The 23,274-nt window shown below is 33.2% G+C and overlaps 1 protein-coding gene across 4 annotated transcripts in view; it reads right to left on the bottom strand.

The window, feature by feature from the left end:
• VWDE (von Willebrand factor D and EGF domains) overlaps positions 1 to 23,274 on the bottom strand; it is an 80,559-nt gene that overhangs the window by 38,825 nt on the left and 18,460 nt on the right. For 2 of the 4 annotated variants that reach the window (XM_074379526.1, XM_074379529.1), the window contains exons 4-13: positions 17,448 to 17,513; positions 14,392 to 14,639; positions 13,731 to 13,820; positions 11,117 to 11,261; positions 8,503 to 8,720; positions 8,186 to 8,259; positions 6,474 to 6,744; positions 3,796 to 4,004; positions 2,685 to 3,652; positions 485 to 621 (exon numbers count right to left, since the gene is read on the bottom strand). In XM_074379526.1, the coding sequence (XP_074235627.1) occupies positions 485 to 621; positions 2,685 to 3,652; positions 3,796 to 4,004; positions 6,474 to 6,744; positions 8,186 to 8,259; positions 8,503 to 8,720; positions 11,117 to 11,261; positions 13,731 to 13,820; positions 14,392 to 14,639; positions 17,448 to 17,513 (2,426 nt within the window). The remainder of the gene's footprint in view (positions 1 to 484; positions 622 to 2,684; positions 3,653 to 3,795; positions 4,005 to 6,473; positions 6,745 to 8,185; positions 8,260 to 8,502; positions 8,721 to 11,116; positions 11,262 to 13,730; positions 13,821 to 14,391; positions 14,640 to 17,447; positions 17,514 to 23,274) is intronic. The other 2 variants (XM_074379527.1, XM_074379528.1) reach the window with 2 other exon arrangements.

Genomic DNA, 23,274 nt, shown 5'->3' on the forward strand with positions numbered 1-23,274 from the left:
TACTAATGTTCAAACTGATCATATCTGTTTCTGTGGCCTTAAGATAAATACTAATTTTTTTGGAGGTGGTTATTTTCTGTCTAAAACCCATAGTAAAAGCATATAAAGAATAAATACAATCAGTTCTCATTTTTTGGTTTGTAAAAGAGAAATGTTCACATCTAGTTTATGCAGGATGTCTTAGCTAAAAACAATCTCTATTCTTTATGTTTTCATATTTCAAGAAATACAGAGGCTGACATAAATCAACCTTGATATTCTTTTAGCTTTTTAACATAAGTGAAAACAATGACCTGATACTTCAATAAAATGTTTATAAGATATTTTAATAAAGTTAACAAAGAAGCATCAACATTATGTAACTTACTCATTGTCCTGTTCAGCTCTCTGTGGATATATCATCTTTTGGATTTATGTTGCTAATTGATAGACCATACTAATCCAAGATAATATTAATCTGAGTATCTCAGCTCTGTCTACATACCTGTAGCTTAGTAACTTCACATTTAGTTGAAGGTAATTCTTTGAAGCCTTTTCCAAAGACTCTCACCATCATACAATCATACTTTTGAACATCACAGAATCCAGCATTCCCAAGCTCTGTAATTTCAGGAGGTTTGTCTTTGGAAAATATATATAACAAATATTATATAATTTCTTTAATTTCAGAAAAAAAACTAATTGTTTCAAAGCCCCAAATTAAAAGCATATGGAAAATAATATTTTAAAGTATACCTAAAATGTTATTTACACTAATTAATCCATTAAATATTAAGAGTAATCTGGTATTAGAAGAGGTACTACCATCAAGTCAGTAATAATATATTACAGACACTACCAGTCCTAAATACACAGCTTCACTAATGTTTAATAATATTTAATATCAATTAAGGACAAGTATTATGAAATTACCACTACAGTAAAGTACATTTTGGTTTTGCCATATGAACAACTGAGCCATATAGCTGGGTTATAGAAAAAACGCTTCTATAATAAAATACAGTAGTTGGTAATACAATGTATTAAAATTTCAAAACGTCATCTGTATCAGTAACATCTACCTGTCAAAATGGATATAAGCAGTGTGTAAAAGTTATTAAACCTTTTGCCTAAGTACTGGGAAAACCTAAGTGAATACAACTTTACTAGCAGTAGGGTAGAAAATCATGTGTAATTCAGAACCCTAAAAATCGTGATGAAAATTTTTTAAAACCATGGGTTACTTCAGTTCATACTTTTACCAATTCAACAAATGTTTCACAATTTTTATTTATCTGTTGTTATTCTAGGCACTAGTGATGTAGTAATGAACAAAACAAAGTTTCTGCCGTCACGTAATTTACATCCTAGCATGGGAGGATAAAAAACAAATGAATAAAAAGATAAGTATAAAATAGAGTACATAATTATTTTCAGGAATATAAAAAAAGTATATTAACTATATTTTAAGGGAGATTAAGACCATGGAATTGTGTGAGAAAAACAACTCTCTTTTGAATGACCACAGAAGATCTTCTGATAATATGACATTTGAACAGAGAAATAAAGTCAGTCAGTCATAAAGATCTGTGGTGGGAGAATGCTCTGGTGAGAGGGAGTAGAATATGCCACAGGCCCTGGGGTGGGAGCAGGCCTGGCTCCTCTGAGGAACAGCACAGCTGCCAGTGTGGGTGACGAGCTCTAGATGAATTCAGTGGGAAAGAAACTTCAGACCACTTAGGGTCTTCTAAGCCATGGTAGGGACTGTGAACCTTACTCAAAAGGAGATGAAGAACCATTTGAGCTATGTAAACACAGAAGCAATATGATCTCACTCACATTTCAGTGGGGTCACTTTGGCTGCTGCTACACAGAAAATAAGTTTTGGGAGAATCTATGATGATCCGGGGAAAATAATGGTGGCCTGGACTACGGTTGTAGCAAGGAAAGAAATGAAATGCTTTTAAGCTGAAGCTGGATTTGCTGCTAATGAATTAAACTTGAGGCATGAAGGAAAAGGAGATTAAAAAATGACTACAAGTTTTTAATGTGAATAATAGGAATGAAGATTGCATTTACTAAGAAGGAAAAGGTTGTACGTGGAATAGGGCAAGATGGTAATATTGAGAGGGAAAATCAGGAGTTACTGATTTACTTATTTAAAAAAAAACCAAACCTTTTACAGTTTATTTGTCTAACATATTAAGACAAAACAGCTTGTACTCTATAGATAGATGCATTAGAGAAAAAGAGTTTTAAGCAAATTAGCGTAACTAGCAAAACAATATAAACTCAGTGCTTTAAAAATACTAAATTTGAGTTCTGAGAAAATAATGATTCTTTACATGTAGAGGGCACAGTTGTGTGCAAAGGCCCTGAGGTCAAATGAACTTGGCATTTTCAAGGGACAGCTTAGAGACCAAAGGGGCTGGAGTGGAAACGACAGGGTGACAGTAGCAGGGAACGAGTTTAGAGGGACACTGTGTGCCAGATCACACTGTGCCTTCTGAGCTGTAATAAGTAACTTCGGCTTTTATTCCAAATAAGATGAGATGCCATTGGAAAATTAGTAGTGTATGAATTAATATGATTTGGAATAATATAAAATCTGAGTAAACACTGTTAATATACTGAGGGTAAAATAAAGATTTAAGACTTTTTATAATCAAATGTCATATGCAATGTCAAACTTAGTATTTGCTTACCTTCAGAATCACTGCAATCATAAGAACTAAAGTTTGGGGAACACACACACCCCCATTCCATACACTGCCCGTTGCCGCTGCATAAATTGGGGCATTTTAATACTAAGAGAATGTCTTCAATTGACGTGCCATACTGTTCTGTGTTATATTTTCCCTCCTCCACAATCCTCTTTTCACATTCATTTTCTAACAGGGCCACACCTGCTTCTGCCCAGCTAAGATCATCTTTTAACAGAATGTCCTTTACACACATATCTATAACACTGTCTAGTCTCTTGCCAAGAAAAGCAACACAGAGTCTTCCTATGCTGGAGTTGGCAAGAGTCTGCTGACAGAGGTTCAAGGTGCTGTATTCAGTGAGGCCAGAGGGTGTGGGCCAGGAGGGGACAAACTCTTGCTGTACATCCTCAGCATGGTCCTCTGGGAAAAAGTAAGTAAGTTCTTCCAGATCCGTTTGGCTGAGACTCAGGAAAGCAAACAAAGGAAGAAACTGATAAAAGTTCTGTCGTTTCCGTCTGTTTGGTTGATTCCACCTCATTTCTTGGCTCTGGCTTTCTTGACCTTCTGTATATCTCTTATTGTCCAAATATTTTAGTGTATCTTGTTTCTCATTTCCAGGATGTTTTTGTACATTTAAGTCTAGTTTGGTGAGGTTTATATGTTTTTTTCCTTGGGGAAAGAAATTTAAATTATATTCTTCTTGAGATGTATACTTGTTCGTCTCTCCAACAAGTGTGTCTGAATTAATATATTCAGAGGTGATATCTAGTTCTGGTATCAAAGAAGATAACCTGACATGATTGAGGTCTTTGCAACCCGAAGCAATTTCTGATTGAGAAACACTGTCCAGATCATCAGAAGACGGATACAGTGAAGCAGTGTCCAACGAACAGCTACAATAGGATGGCTTTTCAGGTGACGTCATAGAAATTGGCGGTATGTCAAACATGCTTTTTCCTGGTAAAATCCTTCCAGACGGAAAACAGGAAAGAATAGTAATTTGTTCATAAACATTTTTTCCTAATACGTGTTGCAAAAAAGCAAGGTGTTGAGTCAAACCCATTTTAAGTCTAATATTAATACAATCACAAGTGGAAAAATAGTGTCTTACCTCCATTCATTAATAAAAGCAACATATTTGTTAAATTTTTCATCAATTTGGATCCCATTTTTGTCATGGAAATCATTCTCTGGGTTTTCATCAAAAGTTCCACAAAGTCCCAGAGTGTTTCTGTAATCTACACCAGGGGCTCTGAGCGTTAGACTCATGCCCCATTCACTAAGATCGGCACGGATGAATGCCCCAGAAGAAAACCAGATCTGAAATACAGAAATGCACAGTACAGAAATAAAAGACGTTGAAGAAATATTCAATCTGGATTAAGAAAAATCTATGATATAAAAAATAAGAACTAGTTATTTCTTCAATATAAAAAGAGACTAAAATACTGATTTTTCTGGCTACAACTTTCCTCTTAATGTTCTATGTCAAAATAACGGGTTTTTGCATTTTGCTAACCTGAAATTTGATAACCATACTGATCTTTTTATTGAAATATATTGCTTGCAACCTCTTTCTTTAAATAATTAAAACTAAAATTAGATCATTTATACAATTAATACCATTACAAATCTTGAGGAGGATATTTACCAAGTAATGTTTCTGATAATTATTTAATACAGAATTAGATTGCCAAGTAATTAATTTATACAGATGAATATAATTTCAGAGGAGTACATATTTCTATGGCTAATTAGCATTCTTATGCTGCCAGTAGGCAAACAGAATCAGAAACTCAATTATAACTAGAAGGTAGCTTGCGGAGCTGGCAATCTGAGCAAGGAGAGTGTGCTCAATGACCCAAATAGCCTGTGTAATCTAACTGTGAACCACCTCTCCCATCACAGGAATTACCTCTTCCAGACCAGCTACTTTGATGTACTTTGTATGTGGAGAACCTATCTCTTTTAAAAATCACTGAAGATACACTACTGTCTTTGTTATTCTAGTTGTTTTTTTCCTTTTTAAATTTCTTAAAATTTAAAAATAGATATTTTTTCCTTTTTACAAAAATGGCATGTGTTACTTGCATTAAAGTATTTTAAAAACAAACAATTTTACATTCCAAGCCAACTTAAGGTAGCTAATATTAAGATCTTGGTACAAATTCTTCAAAACCTGTTTTACATTTCAGGCGTATATTTGCCTGTCAATAAACACACACACCTACTCCATCATTTTCCTGACTACAAAGTGTTCTATTATATTAAACATGTTTATTGGTCACTAATTGTAACTTTTTCCTCTTACTAGGAAAGATACAATAAACATTTTGGGGGTATGCACATCCTAAACTATTTTTTACAATGAGTTTTCAAAAGTAAAATTTAACGGCAAAATAGCACACATAGGTGCAGGTTATATGTGTTCCCAGGAAAGACTGTTTCTAAATGTACTATCTCTACTCTTGCTGTTATTGTATGAGAGATGTTCGATCTTCATGTATTTATCTATCTGACTGCTAATGAGGCTAAAGTTTTCATATTTTTGTTGTTTTATTTTGTAATTTTGAACATATTGTTTTATTTCTTTTGTGAAAAGGCTTTTTATATTATTTGTTCATTTTAATTGGAGTGCTGATAATACATTTGTGATACATGAGTGTTTTTTATCTGACCTACATTTTATGGGTAGCAAATATTTTCCCAATTTTTGATTTGCATTTTGGTTTTCAGTGATGAAATTCAAATACATAATGTTATTTTCAAAAATGATTATTTATATCAATAAATATTATACAAATATACACTTAAATTTTTAGTACTTTATTTAAATTTAAACTTGATATACTTGGAATTATACTTGTTTAAAAGGTGTGTGGAAGGTGGCCATGACCTGAAAATACAAATAGCTTACTCACAGACATGAAAGGTCATCTTTAGAAAAAATTAGTTTGCAGGAATAAAGAAAAAAGAATTAAAAAATATTAGTATGTTGGCTCACACCTGTAATCCCAGCAATTTGGGATTCTGAGGCAGGTGAATCACCCGAGATCAGAGTTCAACACCAGCCTGACCAACATGGAGAAACCCCATCTCTACTAAAAATACACAGTTAGTCAGGCGTGTTGACGCATGCCTCTAATCCCAGCTACTTGGGAGGCTGAGGCAGAAGAACCACTTGAATCTGGGAGGTAAAGGTGGCAGTGAGTCAAGATCATGCCATTGCACTCCATCCTGGGCAACAAGAGCGAAACTCTGTCTCAAAAACATATATATATATATATATATATATATATATATATATATATATGTAAATACATATATAAATAGATATATGTGAATATATAATCTTAGGTTTGTTTCCTGACTCCATATTCTATTACACTTATCTTCCAGCCCATTCCTGAGGTAGTACCACACCGTATTCATTTCAAAAACTGATTGATTATTCCTAAATATTTATTCTTAATTATGTCTATCATCTCTGTCAAATATACTATTTATTACACATTGTCAAAAATAATTTTGGTGAATAATCCACCAAGTTGTCATACTGAAATCTTAAATAAGGCAGTTTAAATTTTACATGATTTTAATTATATTGTGTCTATTTGTGTGTGGTGGTGGGGGATGTATTCCTTCTAAGATGATAGTTAATATAAATGCTATTTTGTTAAAGAAACTAATATTGAAAAAGAATAGCTCCTAATTTAATAGAGATGAATAGATATATATCTGAAAGGAGAAAAAGGAAAAATACTTCTAATGTTAAAGAATCATACATACTGTGACTTTTCTTCCTAAGTAAGATTCACTTATCTTGATATTCCTGGTTACATCTTGGCTTTTTACGAGTACATATGGTTGTGATTCATGTAGCTGACCACTGCACATATCAAAAGTAACGATATCACCTCCTTCTTGGGCAACAAATCCACAATTACATGACACTGGGTAGTGAAGGCTTCCGCAGTCCCATTGACGTACGTGGACTTCAAAATCACGTGATGTACTCTTATAAAGCACAAACGTTCCAGTCTTGAAATGATCATATACCCTATCATTAACAAAAGACAACTGCGTTAAAAATCATGTAAATTATCACAACAGTATGTTACTTATTTGCAACAGCTTTCTGTATGATGAGCATTTTTTTTTTAATACACTGAAGGAAACAAAGTTGCCATAAACACCTCAATCTCTTCCACTACTCCTTTCTTCCCTTTCACCACTCCAGTCAAGCTGCTCTCCTTGAGCAGGGCAGGCTGACTGAATGGTCTTCTCCCACTAAGTGTACAAATGTGGCTATCTCCTTCAGCTTTACATACTTGTTAAATGGCACTCTCACCAAATGGCTTTTTGTAGCTACCCTAATATAAATTGCAGCCTCTCTTTTCAGCCTTCCCTTTCCACCCAAGTTAGTGTTCTAAACAGCAAGTATCTTCCTCAGATACCTTTTATATTTTACTTATTAAATGTGTTTATATCTCTATTCATCTTTTCAAAAGCCAGCTCCACATGGGTAAAGAGTGTTTGTTTTGTTCACTGCCATGCCCCCAGTACTTAGAACTTGGCTTTTCACCTAGTTGTTGCATAATTAATCTTGTTGAGTTATCAGATTAAATTCATCACTACTGTGCTTTCTCAAGGTTTTTCCACCAAAACATCTAAGCCTTTAGTTGTAACCATAAAGGATTCTTGCACCTGAGGTCAGTTCCTGCAGGTTCTTAACACCTGTTGACACCATTGGAGTATAATTTTTTTATAGAACATTTTCTACATGTCAAATAATTTTACTGACAATGATCATATTACAATTTTTTAAAAAACCATCAAACCATCAAACCACAAACCATCTTGCATTATGAAAAGAGTTGATGCAACACTAAGACATTCTTATCACTTTCCTTAAGGACATCTCAGAATCATGAATCTCCCGGGATAATGTAACTGAGTTTAAACCTTCTATGTAGATATTAATAACAAAATAGCTTAGATTATTTTTTGGTCTTTTGCTCATTTTAAATTCCAGAGGCAAATATCCAGGTATCTGTAATAGTTATAATAGATGTTTCCTGAGTATTCTTGTCAAGACTTGGAAGTAATTACTTTTAAAAATAATTCTAATATGTTTAATCATTTTGCATAAATTTAAAGATTGTTTTATTCTCATATGTAAATGTTCTAAACATCTTTAGAGCAAATAATTTAATCATTATTAAAAATTTAAAATGGGTCAAGGAAAAAAATGTCTGCATTTGTAATAATCTTTATTTTTAAAAGTTTGACCTTGCAATGAATCATGTTTTTTACTAAGAACTAGATTTTAAGGCCAAGAAATTCTACATAAACTATTCTCTTGAAACAAGCCAGTAATGCCTTTCTGTCTAATTTCAGTGATGAGAACTAAAAAATTATAAAACAATATGCTGTTTAAAATAAAACAATAAAATCAAAGCAAACAAAAGTACTAAAAGAAAAAACTTTCAGAAAATTACCTGCCATCAAATGTAATTATATGTGGGTCAGTAAATGAATAGCAGTAAGCAGTTGGGACATCCTTTACTCTGATCTTAAAAGCAAAGATATTTTTGGTAAATATTACCATTAATTATATTTAGTTATATATTTAAAAATTGCTTAGCAATCTCAACAAATTTTTAATTAATTATTGTTTTATCATAATTATTGAAAATGAATTTAAAAACTTATTTACCAAAAATTTTTTTACATAAAAAGTTTGTGAGACATAATGATAAAATACACATTTCTTTTTAAAGCTTCAATTGCAGTAATATCTTTGTGATTTGTCAACCTGGATGCTGTCTGGGGTGTAGCTGTTCCACAGGAAATCCTCATTAACTATTGGTTGCACTACAATGCTTGTAACTCTATCTCCATCTCGAGAGAAATCTGTGACAGCAGTGTAGTACACAAAAGTATGGCTACAGGTTCCATTAGCACAGGAAGATGTCTGGTGAAGGTCCATATGACAGGAAGACAGGGCCAAATTTAAGCCTAGGTGCTCTTTACCTATTTAATGAAAAAATAGATTTAAAATTTTCCAAGGGAATAGACTCACCAAGCATATAACAAATTAATTAACATGAAATACTAAATTGTAAGATTATTCTCAAATTATGTTCTCTTTCTTAAAATATATGGTGGCAAATGTTGTTTAAATTAACCCAAAGCTATTGAATCTACAGAATTTTTCTTTTACATATTACATAGCACATGTCACCATTTTACATACAACATACACTAATATGGTTTTTTTTTGTCTGAGATTTGTACCTTGGGCCCAGATACTTCTGTAATATTTCTTAGCATAGGTATTCACGTTCCATCCATTATTGAATAGTACCAATGGCTTTTAATTATTGATAAAGGGTTTATCATCTCAAAAAAAGAGAGAAAAATCAAAACAAATGAAGATGATCTCACAACAGCAACAAGCTATCTTTTCTCACCTCCCAAATGTCCCAGTATATTCACAACCTTGAGATGCTCCCTCACTTCAATAACAAAAAATAAAAAATAATTTGGAAAGGAAATGATAACAAAAAAAGAGAAAGGAACTCTAAAAAATTACATAACTAAACATAAAGAACAGATTTGCCCCCAAAATTGGCCACAGAGGAAATACCCTATCATATCTAATTAATGGTTCCAAAGTCCTCCTAAAAATCAAAAATGAAAAAAAGTTGTCAAAAAAAATTCTATCTTCTTTTTTCCCATACAGATATTTTAGGTATGAAATTATATTAATCAAATATAGGCACACTGAGCTATTTTTTATAAATATATACTTTTCCCATGGACATAAAAAACAACAGAAACATTCAGACTGTAAACCAACTTCCAAAGGGAAATAGAGAATATTTCTAGATTAGATATAACCCATAACATCAATTCCCCAAGACAATACATGATGGGTTGTGGGTTGTTCTCTTTAAACCTGTGAATAGCAACATAGTCTGTTTAGAAATACACTCAGACACCAACTGGTTCCCTATGAAAGCAAAGATTTAATGCTACTCTACTTAAAGATGACAAGATGAGGAGTATCCAGAATGAAATCCAGATTTTTTTCTTCAGAAAAAAAAAGCCATTTTAAATTATCAGAGAATAAGAATATGCACACAAACTTCTAAAATGTAGAAATATATTTAGGCCATTATATTATTTTAGCAATGCCTGCTTTGTTGAAATAATTTAAAGCATGGAAATATATTTTAAAGTATACGTGTAACTGAAGGAAATGTAACATGATTTTGGAAAACATCAATAACAATCATCTTCTTTCTGTTGCCTCCATAAACTATAGTAATATTTGCATAACATGCTTTTCAGAGGTAGCTTGAAGTAGAATTGTATCAAATAGATTGAGAGAGGGTATAGTATCTGGGCTCTAATTCAAAATATAGTGTTGCTTGTGGGCTTCTGAAATCTGAATGAATAAGTAGGTATTGTCTGAGCCTGTTAAGTGTCAACCATCCTGAGACGACCTCTCTTAATTCCTCTTCAGCCATCTCTTTTCTTGAATGCACCATTTCTCTCTCCTGGCTTTTATGTTCTTGTTTCTCTGATTTAATTATTTACAATATGGACATGAAGTTCTACAGACACCTTGTGAGTGGTATATTTACTAAAGACAATGTTATGTTTTATGGTGAAAATGTATGTAGTATGTCAAATTGTAATCTCTCTTAAAGGTGGTATTTTAATTTATGTATCTGTTACTTGCTTTGATCTCTGCATCCGAGGCTCACTGGGAAAAAGAGCACAACCAAGCCAGTCACTGCTATTCATGGTTGTGCTTGCATATTCTACCTTGTTACGTGGGAGGATTTACTCACTCTATCCATCAACACATAGTTGGCCATGTATCACAATAGCCACATAATTAGTAATTGAAATAGAAGAATTTTAAGACACAAGATCCCAAACATAAACTTCCATTAGGGAGAGAAGCTTGAAGGATGCATTATAAGATCTGTATTTCATAAGCTTGAACTTTTAATGTAATTTATCAAATGTCCCTCATTGGGGATGATTTGAAAAATCTTAAAGAGGAGTGTTTCCCTCAATTTCTGTAAACTAAGCAAACAGAGGAATAAACAGGAGACTGAGAAAACAAAGGAGAAAAACGAAGACGGAGAAGAGAAAGATGATGTTGAAGAGGAGATTATTCACTATGGTTTTTTTCCTTTTTTTAATGTATGCTTTGAGCCCAACAAAAAGAAATGTAAATTGCTTTGGCAATCATCAATTGTGCCCAGTATTAGTAATATGATTGAGCTAAAATTTGATGTCAACATGCAACATGATTTATTATATGAGTACACTCCGGTGACTTTTCTTACAGGAAAAAAAAATTATTGTTTGAAATCTAATAATAAGATTAAATGAAGTTAGTATATTACCTTGATCAATAGTTTTCAGTTTTAATGAGATTTTACATTCTTGATCAAGCTCACTAAATTCAGAACAAATAATAGGAACTGTGCTTTCTATCCTCAGGTAGTATTCTTTGCCATCCTCTGATATAGTGTTCAATTCAGGCTGTAGCTGGTATGAGAAAATATGTAGAAAAGTTATGTTAAAATATAACATTTCTAAGGCATAATTTTGAAAGGGTATTTTCCCGACAGCACGTGTTTTGCTTAAATAGCTGGTACTAACTTAAGCCTTGGAATGTTTTAACTAAGCAGGACCCTTAAAATCAAACCCATAAAAATACAAGCAGCACACACAGGAGTACATGGAGTTGCTGCACTGCTCTGAGTTTAGATTCAATTTGGTTCCCAACACGTGTTTGGCAAATCATATCCAAGCCTGCCTCAATGATTCCGGTTCTGTGGTAAGCACCGGAAAGCAAAGGAGAAATAAATATTTCTATTTTCTTCCATTTTATGCTAATGTTTGCTGACATACAAACTGAAGAGTTTCGTTTTTCTTAGGGATTAATACTCACCTTCTTAATTAGAAATTTAAGTATTTTTAATATATAAATCTAATTACTGTTACCTGAAATATCTCAACACTTAGCCTATTTCTCAGCATCTGATTTCCTGAGTACTGCTGCAACCCAGGTCTGGCCCTATTCTCATTCACAGGCCAATCCTCTTCTGAGGCAGGAATATTTTCATGCAGTCTCAAGTCTTGGCTAGCTCTCAAACAGATGTTTTGGCGGGCTGCGGTGGCTCACACCTGTAATCCCAGCACTTTGGGAGGCCAAGGGGAGTGGATCATGAGATCAGGAGATACAGACCATCCTGGACAACACAGTGAAACCCCATCTCTACTAAAAATATAAAAAATTAGCCAAGTGGTGATGTGCCCCTGTAGTCCCAGCTACTCAGGAGGCTGAAGCAGGAGAATCGCTTGAACACGGGAAGTGGAGGTTGCAGTGAGCAGAGATAGCACTACTGCACTCCCGCGTCAGCAATAGATAAGGACTCTGTCTCAGAAAGAAAAAAAAAAAAAAAAAACAGAAAGAAAAGAAAAAGAAAAATCTGAGTACTGAATATTCTCCCTGTTAGCCTAATCAGAAACAGTATGGGGATGGGGGTGCTGACCATTGACACCTGACATTGTCTGCTGAGTGCTAACTGACGTAGAACAAAATGTTCCTGTGTCCCCAAGGACTGACCTCTACTTCCCCTCACACTGTAGTCACACAATTCTCACTTCTTCTCCTGGTTCTTAATGTGTGTACATGGACTTTATTCATCAACACGGTTTATCCTGGTCCTGAGGCCTATTCTCACAACCTTATCATTTATCTTACCTTGCCCTTGAACTAGAAATGAGTCCAGGTCAAACTCGAGTCCTGTGGGTGAGACCTTCCAGGTCCACAGGGCTTGCCTGCCTGGACCTTTTCATATTGCCCGTACTCCTTCCACCACGTAGTAATTCCCTGCCACTTCTGCTCATCTGCTAGAACAGCTCTTCAGTTCTTGGATTCTGGTGCTACTGGCAACAACCAAATGTACTTCTCTGTTTAGGTAGCTCAGTCTTTGAGAGGGAAGGTGTTCTCTTTCCCAATACATGATGGGGCATAGTTTTAAGGGCAAGATTTCCCTACACCATGCCCCTCTCCCATCCCTCTCCACCTGGGAAATTTAACGGTTTATGTTTGAATTTTTCGGGCACAGGAAGAAACTAAGTCAATCACTCCAGCGGAAGTTCTAATGAACTCCTTTCATTGGCCAGAGAAACTTGGGAAGGTGGGAATCTCTCCCAGGAAAAATTCCTCTGCTCCTTCACTCACACCGGATTTCCAGCTTTCTGGAATCTCCTCCCACATTGGGGGAGCTCCCTTTCCCCTCTGGAATTTCCCCTCTGGAATCCCCTTCCACAATCTTTGTGGAAGTCTTTCTATTCTTCTCCTTTCCTTCTCTTTTCTCTACTTAAATAAAATCAACTTTCTGCAACACTTCTTGGGTCCGAGATTTACTTTTACGAGCATAAGCGCACCTGCAGTGGTCCCATTGCTTATTCTTTTTTTTTTTTTTTTTTTTTTTTTATTGCATTTTAGGTTTTGCGCAGCTTATTCTCTAAGAAGTTGGAGACGAAGAACACACAGCATTCTCTCAGGGGTGCTGTGCCTCACCAGCACCCAAGAAAAACCCCAGTTACATTTGCAGTCCTTAAAACTCAGAGCTCTGGGTCAATTCTATGCTAGTCAGAGACTCTACCTCTTGTCCTGGTATCTGTCTTCCAAAGTGCATAACTAAATATTACTGGGCTAATTTTAATTACATGATGGAATGAATTAGAGGAATAGACCTTTTGCTTTATTCTAATTTGAGCTATTTCTTTAAATGAAAGTACATCTCAACTTTAGTTAGAAAGGGTCCTCAAACTGTGTTGTGCATTAGAATCACTGCAGGTTTTCTTCAAATATAAACTCATGGATCTCAACATTTTGATTCAGTCTGTGATGGGGTACAGAAATCAGCATGGACAGATCATAGTTTGGGAAAAATAGTTCCAGAAGAATAATCTTTCTGATGCATCCCCACTGCTACGTACCTTAATGCCTGCAAAAAATTCTTGGCTTTCAATGGCTATACTTTGTACATCTGGATTCTCCAAGAAAAAAACAGAAGCGCGACAGAGTATCTATGGATATAATTAAAAAATATTCACTAAGCAATTCGATTTTGGAGAAAACATGTAAATTATCATTTTTAAAATCCTAATTTTAATTCTTCAGAGATAGTGTATAGAGATAATATAATAACTAAATAATTTAAAAGCTTGCTTGAAATTTGAGAAAAATTCTATCATTATAAAATATCACTTATTCAAACCTCAACATCAAGGATAGTAGGCTTTGTATTTAGGATGTTTTAAAAAGTACTTAAAAAGTGATATCATCTTTAAAAAATTAAAACATTTTTCTAGAATAAATGTATATAATTTTAAAACCTGAAGGAGAGATATATAGGTAAGGATTAATCAATAATAATTAGCAAGTTACTAAAATGAGATATTCATAGTCACTAACATCACTGACACATCCAGCAATTATACTAAAATTAGCACAACTGCAAGAAGAAAAACAAAAAGAAAAATACTAGTGCTTTATACTCTGGAGTAGATAAAATCTACTTTTAGGATATTATTTTTTTAATTGTGTTTGAAAATCAATACATTCTTGAAAATAAAATCCAACTGTTTATTAACATACCCTGTCTCCAAGTCTGAGATTTATGCCATCAAGTTCTAAAAGAGAGAATGCCTGAACCGTGGTCTCTTGTTTCAGCTCCTCTTTGACTTCTTGAGAAGAAAGCCTAGACCAAGCAATGTAAAATCCCACTGAGTTGTTTGTAGGGGGAACATCAAAAGAACATCTACAGAAAATCCTGGACTCAATCACCTCCACCAGAACCTCTGGTCTTCCTGCAAGTGGAGGTGGAAATGGGGCAGCCAGGTGACCTGGAAGTAGAAAGTGCATAATTAGTAACTAGGAATCTAACAGAATGGAGATTGTCCTATGGAAAAAGCACTCAAAGACTATGACTCTGGGCTTCATCTTAAGAAAAGGCAAACTAAATTCAGGAAAATGATTACTTCTAACAATCAACAAAGTAATACATTCACATTCTAACCCATAATCACACACATATTGATAACCAAGCACCATATCAGCTCAAGCTTATATTAATGTATGTTGAATATCTGCCTTTGAAAAGTCTGGCTCTTAAAAAGAAATTCACATTATTTGAAGCAATTATCTTTTCTAAAAGACAGAACAAACAAAATTAAGGTTTAGTACATTATAATTCCTTGTTATAATGAGAAATAGTCACAAGAATGTAAAATCAAATGACTTTCTCTTTTACTATAATAGTTTTCGCTTATAACTCAACTCAACATTATCCTGTGTTGAAAGAGTTGTTCATTGTGGAGGTGATGATACTAGCTCAGTGAAATATATCTTGTTAAACAATAATTTTATTCTTTTCATTTTTCTGAGATTAAAAAATTTGAAGTTTTCTCTAGGAACTCACAGGAAGATGTTATAGTTTTGAACTCTAGGTATTTGCAAAATCAAATCTGGGGATCTGAAAGTTTTCTGAATAAGTTTTTGTTTAGTTTTGTTCTGTTTTAGAAAGTAAAAAAATACCTGAGTGGTAAATTTTTAAAAGATTTTAAAATGTTCTAAAATGTATAATTTTTCTATTGTATATATGCTAATTTTAGAATAATCACAAAACTAATCTTTCAGCCTTGCCATATAGATTTTGGAAAATTCTAGAAAGACCTTAAAATGTTTCCTGTGGAGAAAACATACTTTTAGATCTTTTAGTGTTATTTTATTATAGTCTCAATGACAAATGAATTATTTTCTAATTTACCTAGTTAACAAATATTTTGCTAAACATTTTAAATATTAGACCAAATCAGTATATTCAAACTTTTAGGAAATAATAAACTACTTTTGAATATATATTTTATTTTTAAAAATTATGTATCTGAGTAAAAATTTCTCTTTAAATAAATTAAGGAAAGAATATTTATTTTAAAACAGGGAAAAGTTGCCTATGGAAATGATGATTAAGAATAAGAGAAGGCCAATGACTGAAAAAAATAATTCATGACAATTAAAATTTTGATTCAGTATTTTGAATAACGAACTATATGGGCAAATTGATCACTGCTTGCAACAGTAAAGGAAAGTTGTTATATTTAAAGAAAAAGGTTTAAAAACAACAAATTATTTCTGCTTAGAAAATCAAAATTATTATTTCTTTGTCAATTCTAATGTTAGTATGTATTAAATACATTAATATATTTTCCATTTTGTCACGAAGCTTTATCTGTTGACTTTTGACTCAATATTTTCATTTAGTGTTACTTCCCCAAATTGTGTACAATTTGCATAGCAGCGTTTTCTGTTTTCAATTAATTGCATAAATGTTCTAAAGAGCATAATAAGTAGGTGAAATTTATTATTTATTCAAGAGGAAAAAGTGATTTTTCTATAATACACATACGTTATAAAGAGAATTTACATCTATTATGCAGAGTAGTCAAATAATTACATTTTATGTTTAATGTTGCTATTATGAATAGTGTTTTATTGCTTTATGAACTTAAACCACAGGGCTTAATTAAACTGACCTTCAGATATAATAATACCTTATTTAAAATATACAGAAAAAAAGGAGCTAGAAAATCCATTTGGAATAGGACATGAAATGGAGCATGAAAAATCAATTTGGAGTGATAATTTTGCAGATTATTATAAAAGTCTTTTAAAAATACCAAGCATAATAATTTCTAAGCTTGGTATTTGAACATTACATGATCTATCCTGATTTATTTTATGTATTTATGGCTTGTTCCACCATATAAAACACCTCTGCTAATTAAATTAATTATGTGTCAGCAGTCTCTCATGCATTTCAGATATCACATTTGTCTAAGATAAAATATAATTAGTCTATAATCCCATACAAATGCTAATGTTTCAGTAAATAATTTCAATTTCTGCCCAACATGTAGATAGATGACATACATTTTATCACTTAAGCTACTTAATTTATTTTAAAGCATATTATAGTAGGAGGATTTCTTAATATTTGAAAAGACTTTAAAACATTTTAAAAACAGAAAATAAAAAGTATACATTGAAAGGAAGAGAAAAATTTTGATCACTATTAACATCATTGATGTTCATTTATCTTTCAAGATTTATTTGATACAAATACAATTGTTCCCTTAAAAGAAAAAGTATTGTTGTATTGTATAATGCACTCCTATATTTTAATGGTGTTTACAAAATGTTTTGTCAGTATTTATGTATCAGAAATATTGAATCAATCAGTCAATCGGAAGTTATCGGATATTTGCAGGTTTTAAAAAACAATTATTAGGCAAACCTTGTTATAAATATTGTGCTTGTACACTTCCTTAAATAGCTCTCTGAGACGTATTTTTGAAAGTATAATTTTTAGGCACAAGCACATAATAGAGTTGTAAGAATGTTGATATGAACTGCCAAATTTTCTTATGAATGATTCTACCAATATGTACACATTTGCCTAACTCTCTGTACCTCTGCCAACTCAAGGACTATTTCTTAAAGGCATGATAAAGTTATTTATATTTTTGATATCTACCAGACTTTAGTTATGTCAAATATCAACATAATTCAACATCCAAAGCTGCAGAATATAATACCTGTTGAAACAGTCTAGTTTATAAACACATTATTAAAAAGCAAAATATAATACTTACCAACACAATCACCTCCTATTTCAGTTTCATCAGGGCCACATGGGTATAACTGTGCATCAGAAATAGCTGACAAAGGTTAAGGTTTGTATATTTATTCAAGTGGGTATGAAGATACAAATCTACATATATCCAAGATGACAATTTATTGAAGGATGTTTTAATACAGACTATGACTTTCTTAATTCTTATTTCATAACACAGTATTTTCTTTTAAGGGTGAGATCAAATGGATCATATTTCAAAACAATTAAAGCTTTAATATCTTATTTTCTAAGTATGACTCTGCATTTTTTAAATAATGAAACACTGACAATATCAAGTGCTGACAGGGATGTGGAACAACATGTGTCAGTGAGACTGCAAAACGGTACAGCTATTTTGGAGAACAGTTTAGTGGGTGGTTTCTTGATAAACTAAACATATTCTTAGCAAATGACACAGAAATCATGCTCCTCTATATTTACCCAAAGGAGTTGAGAACTTATTTCCATATAAATACCTGCATATGGAAGTTTATAGCAACTTTATTCATAATCGCCCAAACTTGAAAGCAACCATGATGCTCTTCAGCAGGTGAATGCATATGCTGTGATACATAGAGACAGTATGGAATATTATTCAGCCTCAAACAGAAATGAGTTATCAAGCCACAAAAAGACATGTAGGAAACATGAATGATTATTAAGTGAAAGAAGCCAATCTGAAAAGGCTACCTACTAAATGATTTCAACTGTATAAAATACAGAAAAAGACAACATCATGGAGATAGTAAAAAGAGCTGTGGTTATCCAGGTTTGAGAGGAGGGAGAGGTGAACAGGCAGAGCATAGGGTATTGTTAGGGTTGTGAAATTAGTCTGTATGTTACTATAACAGTAGATACACTTTAAGAAATTTGTCCAAACCCATAGAATGTACAACATCAAAAGTGAACCCTAATGTAAACTGCAGACTAGGTGATAATGATGTGTCAATGTAGCACTCTGGTGGGGGATGTCAACAATGGGGTTGGGGGACTATTCGTGTGGGGGATTTATGGGGTCTATGGGAAATCTATAGTAATGAAACACAGCCAAGTGCAGTGGCTCACGTCTATAATCCCATAACTTTGGGAGGCTGAGGCAGTAGGATCACCTGAGGTAGGGAGTTCAAGACCAGCTTGATAAACATGGGGAAACCTCATCTCTACTAAAAATATGAAATTATCCAGGCATGGTGGTGCCCGCCTGCAATCCCAGCTATTCAGGAGGCTGAGGCAGGAGAATCACTTGAACCTGGGAGGCAGAGGTTGTGGTGAGCTGAGATCACACCATTGCACTCTAACCTGGGCAACAAGAGAGAAACTCCACCTCAAATAATGATAATAATAAAAAACACTATAGTCCCCAGAAATGTATACAACAGTTGGTTTTATGCCAGTTCCTTGGAAATCGATTCCCCTATACTCATTTACAGGATTACACCACCAATAAGCCAAGGACAGAAGTGGTGATATTTACAACTCAAAGTACTGAATTCAGGTGATTGGTACAAGAGCAACTATCTGAACAAAGATAGGCTCATCAGATTGCTTCTTGAAAGAATTTGGTATTTAAACTAAAAGACAAGAAGTTGGAAGCTGAGTCAAGTTACTGATGGAGCTCTATATGAATGTCTAGACTGCTGTTGCCAATATCTGGAAGCTGATCTATTTCTCACTTTCTGAGGCTTTCCTATGTAACTTCAGATCTAATGACATATCCTAAAACTCTTAGATGTGATTATCTTTTACATTATTTTCCATTGTTTTTTATTATGTGCAAGCCAAACAGATTTGAAATAACCTTTACTATTAGACATGTACATGCATATATAAAAGAATGCAGCATTCCTATAAATCGTGGGCCAAAATATACATTCCCTTGGCCAAGCACTCCCTAAAAGTGTGCCCCATCTGCATTTGGGGGGTTTTCTTGTCTTTTCTTCTTCCTTCTATTTGCTTCCTGGCTCAAATATTTAATATTAGGATTAGACAATTAAGAATCTCAAGAAACATTAGCAAAGAAAAAAAAGAACCCATTCTGCTAAAAACCTTCTGTTTCTTCCTGATTCAACCATATGCCAATGATTAAACTATCATAAAGTAATAGTTCTCAAGAAAGGAAGTAAACAAGCAGAAATCTAGTTTCAAAGCATGTAAGATGTGCAACATTTGAGGTCCTATGTAAAGCAGTGGGACACTGCTGGGCTGCACACAAATAACTTGGGTTAGCACAAGGAACCTTGTAAAGAAAAGAGATGCCTGATCTCCATCATGAAGCAGTAAAGGTTTGTATGAGGTCCAAGCAGAGGGAGGAACAAGTATGAGATATGAAGAAGAAGAGGACGGAGCAGAAAACTACAACTAGCAAGACACCATAACTTTTCTTTTTTTTTTTTTTTTTTCTTTTTTTTTTTTTTGAGACGGAGTTTCGCTCTTGTTACCCAGGCTGGAGTGCAATGGCGCGATCTCGGCTCACCGCAACCTCTGCCTCCTGGGTTCAGGCAATTCTCCTGCCTCAGCCTCCTGAGTAGCTGGGATTACAGGCACGAGCCACCATGCCCAGCTAATTTTTTTGTATTTTTAGTAGAGACGGGGTTTCACCATGTTGACCAGGATGGTCTCGATCTCTCAACCTCGTGATCCACTCGCCTCGGCCTCCCAAAGTGCTAGGATTACAGGCTTGTGCCACCGCGCCCGGCAAGACATCAGTAACAGGTTGTAGAGTATCCTTGTTGAAGATAATCAGGATGCAGGCTTCCAGAGATCAATCTAACTTTACTAGTCACTACTTGTGATGTTGGGCAAGTGTTTATTTTCTCTGAGCGACTCTTTATGTCCACAGAATAGGGATTTTTATTGCATGCATCTTATTCTCACACAACGGCCTCATCTACATCCTTCCAACATGCTGGAAAAACTCTTTCCTAAGGGTCTTTGCTCTTGCTCTACTCTGACATGATGGCTATGTGGTGTGTGCTTAACACTGGGACTTTGTTTCCTTCTTTTAAAATAACTTTACTGAGGTATAATTGACTGAAAAAAGTGTAATTAATATGTAATTAATGACGTTTTGACATATGAATACACCACAAGATAACAGTATTTCCATCACTTCCAAAAGTTTCTCTATCCTTTTTTAAACCTTCTGCCTGCCCCTCCTCCACGTTCATAGACAGCAACTTATCAGCTCTGTCATATAGTTCATATTATATTTTCTCGAACTTTATATAAATATAATTGTACATTATGGACTTTATGTCTAGAAAATTTCATTCCACATACATGTTTGTGATTCATCTATGTTTTTGGTTTATCAATAGTTTCTTCTTTTTTCTTACAGTGAAACCATCCTACAAATATAGTTCTTCCTTTTTTGTTGGACAGTAGTATTTCATCGTACAGGCTTATAATAATTTGATTATCCATTAACTCATTGATGGATTTTTTTTTTCAGGTTTTGGCTATTTTGAATACAGCTGCTTTGAACATTCATGTATAAAACCTTTTAGAAACATTTGCATTTATTACTCTTGGTAAATACATAAGAATGGAATGGCTATGTCATATGGAAGCATATGTTTCCTTTTTAAGATACTGTCAAATTATTTTCTAATGTTTGAATGTATCATTTTATACTACCACTAGCAAAATACAACAGTTCTGGCTGCTTCATGGCCTCATCATCATGTAGTATAGTCAATCTTTTTAATTTTATGTATAATATAATGGTATCTCATTGTGGATATAAATCCATTTCACTAATGACTAATGTTTAGCATATTTTTATGTGCCAATTTTCTATTATTATGTTCTTTGGAGAAGTCTCTGTTCAAATCTTATCACAAAGTTGTTTTCCTATTATTGGGTTTTGAAAGTTACTCATATATTTTGGATCCAATTCTTCATCAGATACATGAATTGCAAATATTTTTCCCTAAGCTATGGCTTATCTCTTCATTTTCCTTTAGTGTCTTTCGATGAGCAGAAGAGCAGAAATTCACAATTTTGATCAAGTCCAATTTATATTTTTTAATGGATCACAATTTTGGTATATTTTTAAAATATTTGTCTAATCTAAGATCACAAATATTTTCACCTAAAAGTGAAAGTATTCTCTGAAATTTTGTATTTTTACCTTTTATAATTGAGATTTGAGTCTTTGATAATTGTGAGGCAGATTTTTCTTTTTATTGTATGTTGATGAGAGATATGAATCAAAGTTATTTTTTGCATATGGATATTCAATTTACCAAAAACACAACCCTTTTTTCTATAGAATTAGATCTATTCTTGTGTTTAAAATCAGTTACTGTGTGTTGGTGTTCTTCTGGGCTCGCTATTCTTTTCCATTAATTTATTTATCTATCCTCTTGCAAATACTATATTGCCTACAATATTATAACTTTAGGTAAGTTTGAAGTCAGATAATGTAAGTTGTCCAATTGTTTTCTTTATCAAAATAGTTTTAGGTATTATAGGTTCTTCATATTTCTATCTGAGTTTTAGAATAAGTTTGTCAATTTCTACAAGAATGGTATTCATTAGGGCAATTTTGGAACTATAGATCAATTTGAGAAGAATTGACATCTTAACATCATGTCCTTTGATACTGGTAATTTCTGTCTTGTCTTTTTTTTTTTTCTTTTTTTACTGATCAGACTGGCTAGATAATTATTAATCTTATTTAATTTCTGAAATAACCAGTTTTTTATTCTATTGAATTTTCTCTGATGTGTTTGTATATTCTATTGCATTTATTTTTGCTCTACTTTCTTTCGTTTGCTTACTCTGAGTCACATTTGTGCTTCTTGTTCTAATTAGTTAATGTACAAAGGGGTCTTCAATTTGTGACTTTTCTTGTCCAATGTAGACACTAAGTGGGTTTTAATTTTAATGAACTTCAATTTTTTTTTCTGATATTCTAATTTTCTTAATTTAGGGCTGAGAACATGGTTTTTCATGCTAATATTTTCATATGTACTTGTAAAGAACACCTATGCTGCTGCCTTATGAAGTCTTTTCTACATGTCATTTAGATAAGATTGGCTGAAAGAGTGCTCTGCTCCATGTCTGCTGTTTTAGTTTCCACATGCTTGATCAATTATTGACAGATGGGTCTGAATCTCCAGTAAAAATTGCAAATTTGTTTATTTCTCCTTGCAGGTCTATCAGTTACATTTACATACTTTGAATTTGTTATTGTTTGATCATTTAGAACTGTTGTAGTCTTTTATTAAATTGAACACTTTGTTATTAGGAAACGACCCTTGTTTTTCCTAGGAATATTTTTTGCTTTTGAGTTTACTATGCTTAATATTAATATGGCCACTTGACATTTCATGTGATTAATGTTACCTATGTATGTCTTCTTCCATCCTCATATGTTTGAACTCATTTTTCTTATATTTTAAATGAGTTTTCTAGGCATCCTATAGTTGGGACTTGCTTTTTTACCCAATTTGGCAATTTCTGCTTTTCAGTTGGGGTGTTTAGATCATATATATTATATATACATATTTTTATATACTACTTTTGTACCAACCTGATATCTGTATATATATGTCATATATATAGCAACATGGTAGAATTAAACCTTACAGTATCCACAATTATTTGACAATATTGTAAGTTTTAAATCCACCATGTTGCTATCCATGTTCTCTTTGATCTATTAGTGCTTTGTTCTATTTTTCATTTTTATCTGCATTAAGAAATATGGAATATATTTTATGATTTTATTTATATCCCTGGTTGGCTGATTAGCTATAATTTTTTATTTTAGTGGAAGATTTAGAGCCTATAGTATA

This window comes from Saimiri boliviensis, chromosome 10, assembly GCF_048565385.1.
Source record: "Saimiri boliviensis isolate mSaiBol1 chromosome 10, mSaiBol1.pri, whole genome shotgun sequence".
Lineage (NCBI taxonomy): Eukaryota > Metazoa > Chordata > Mammalia > Primates > Cebidae > Saimiri > Saimiri boliviensis.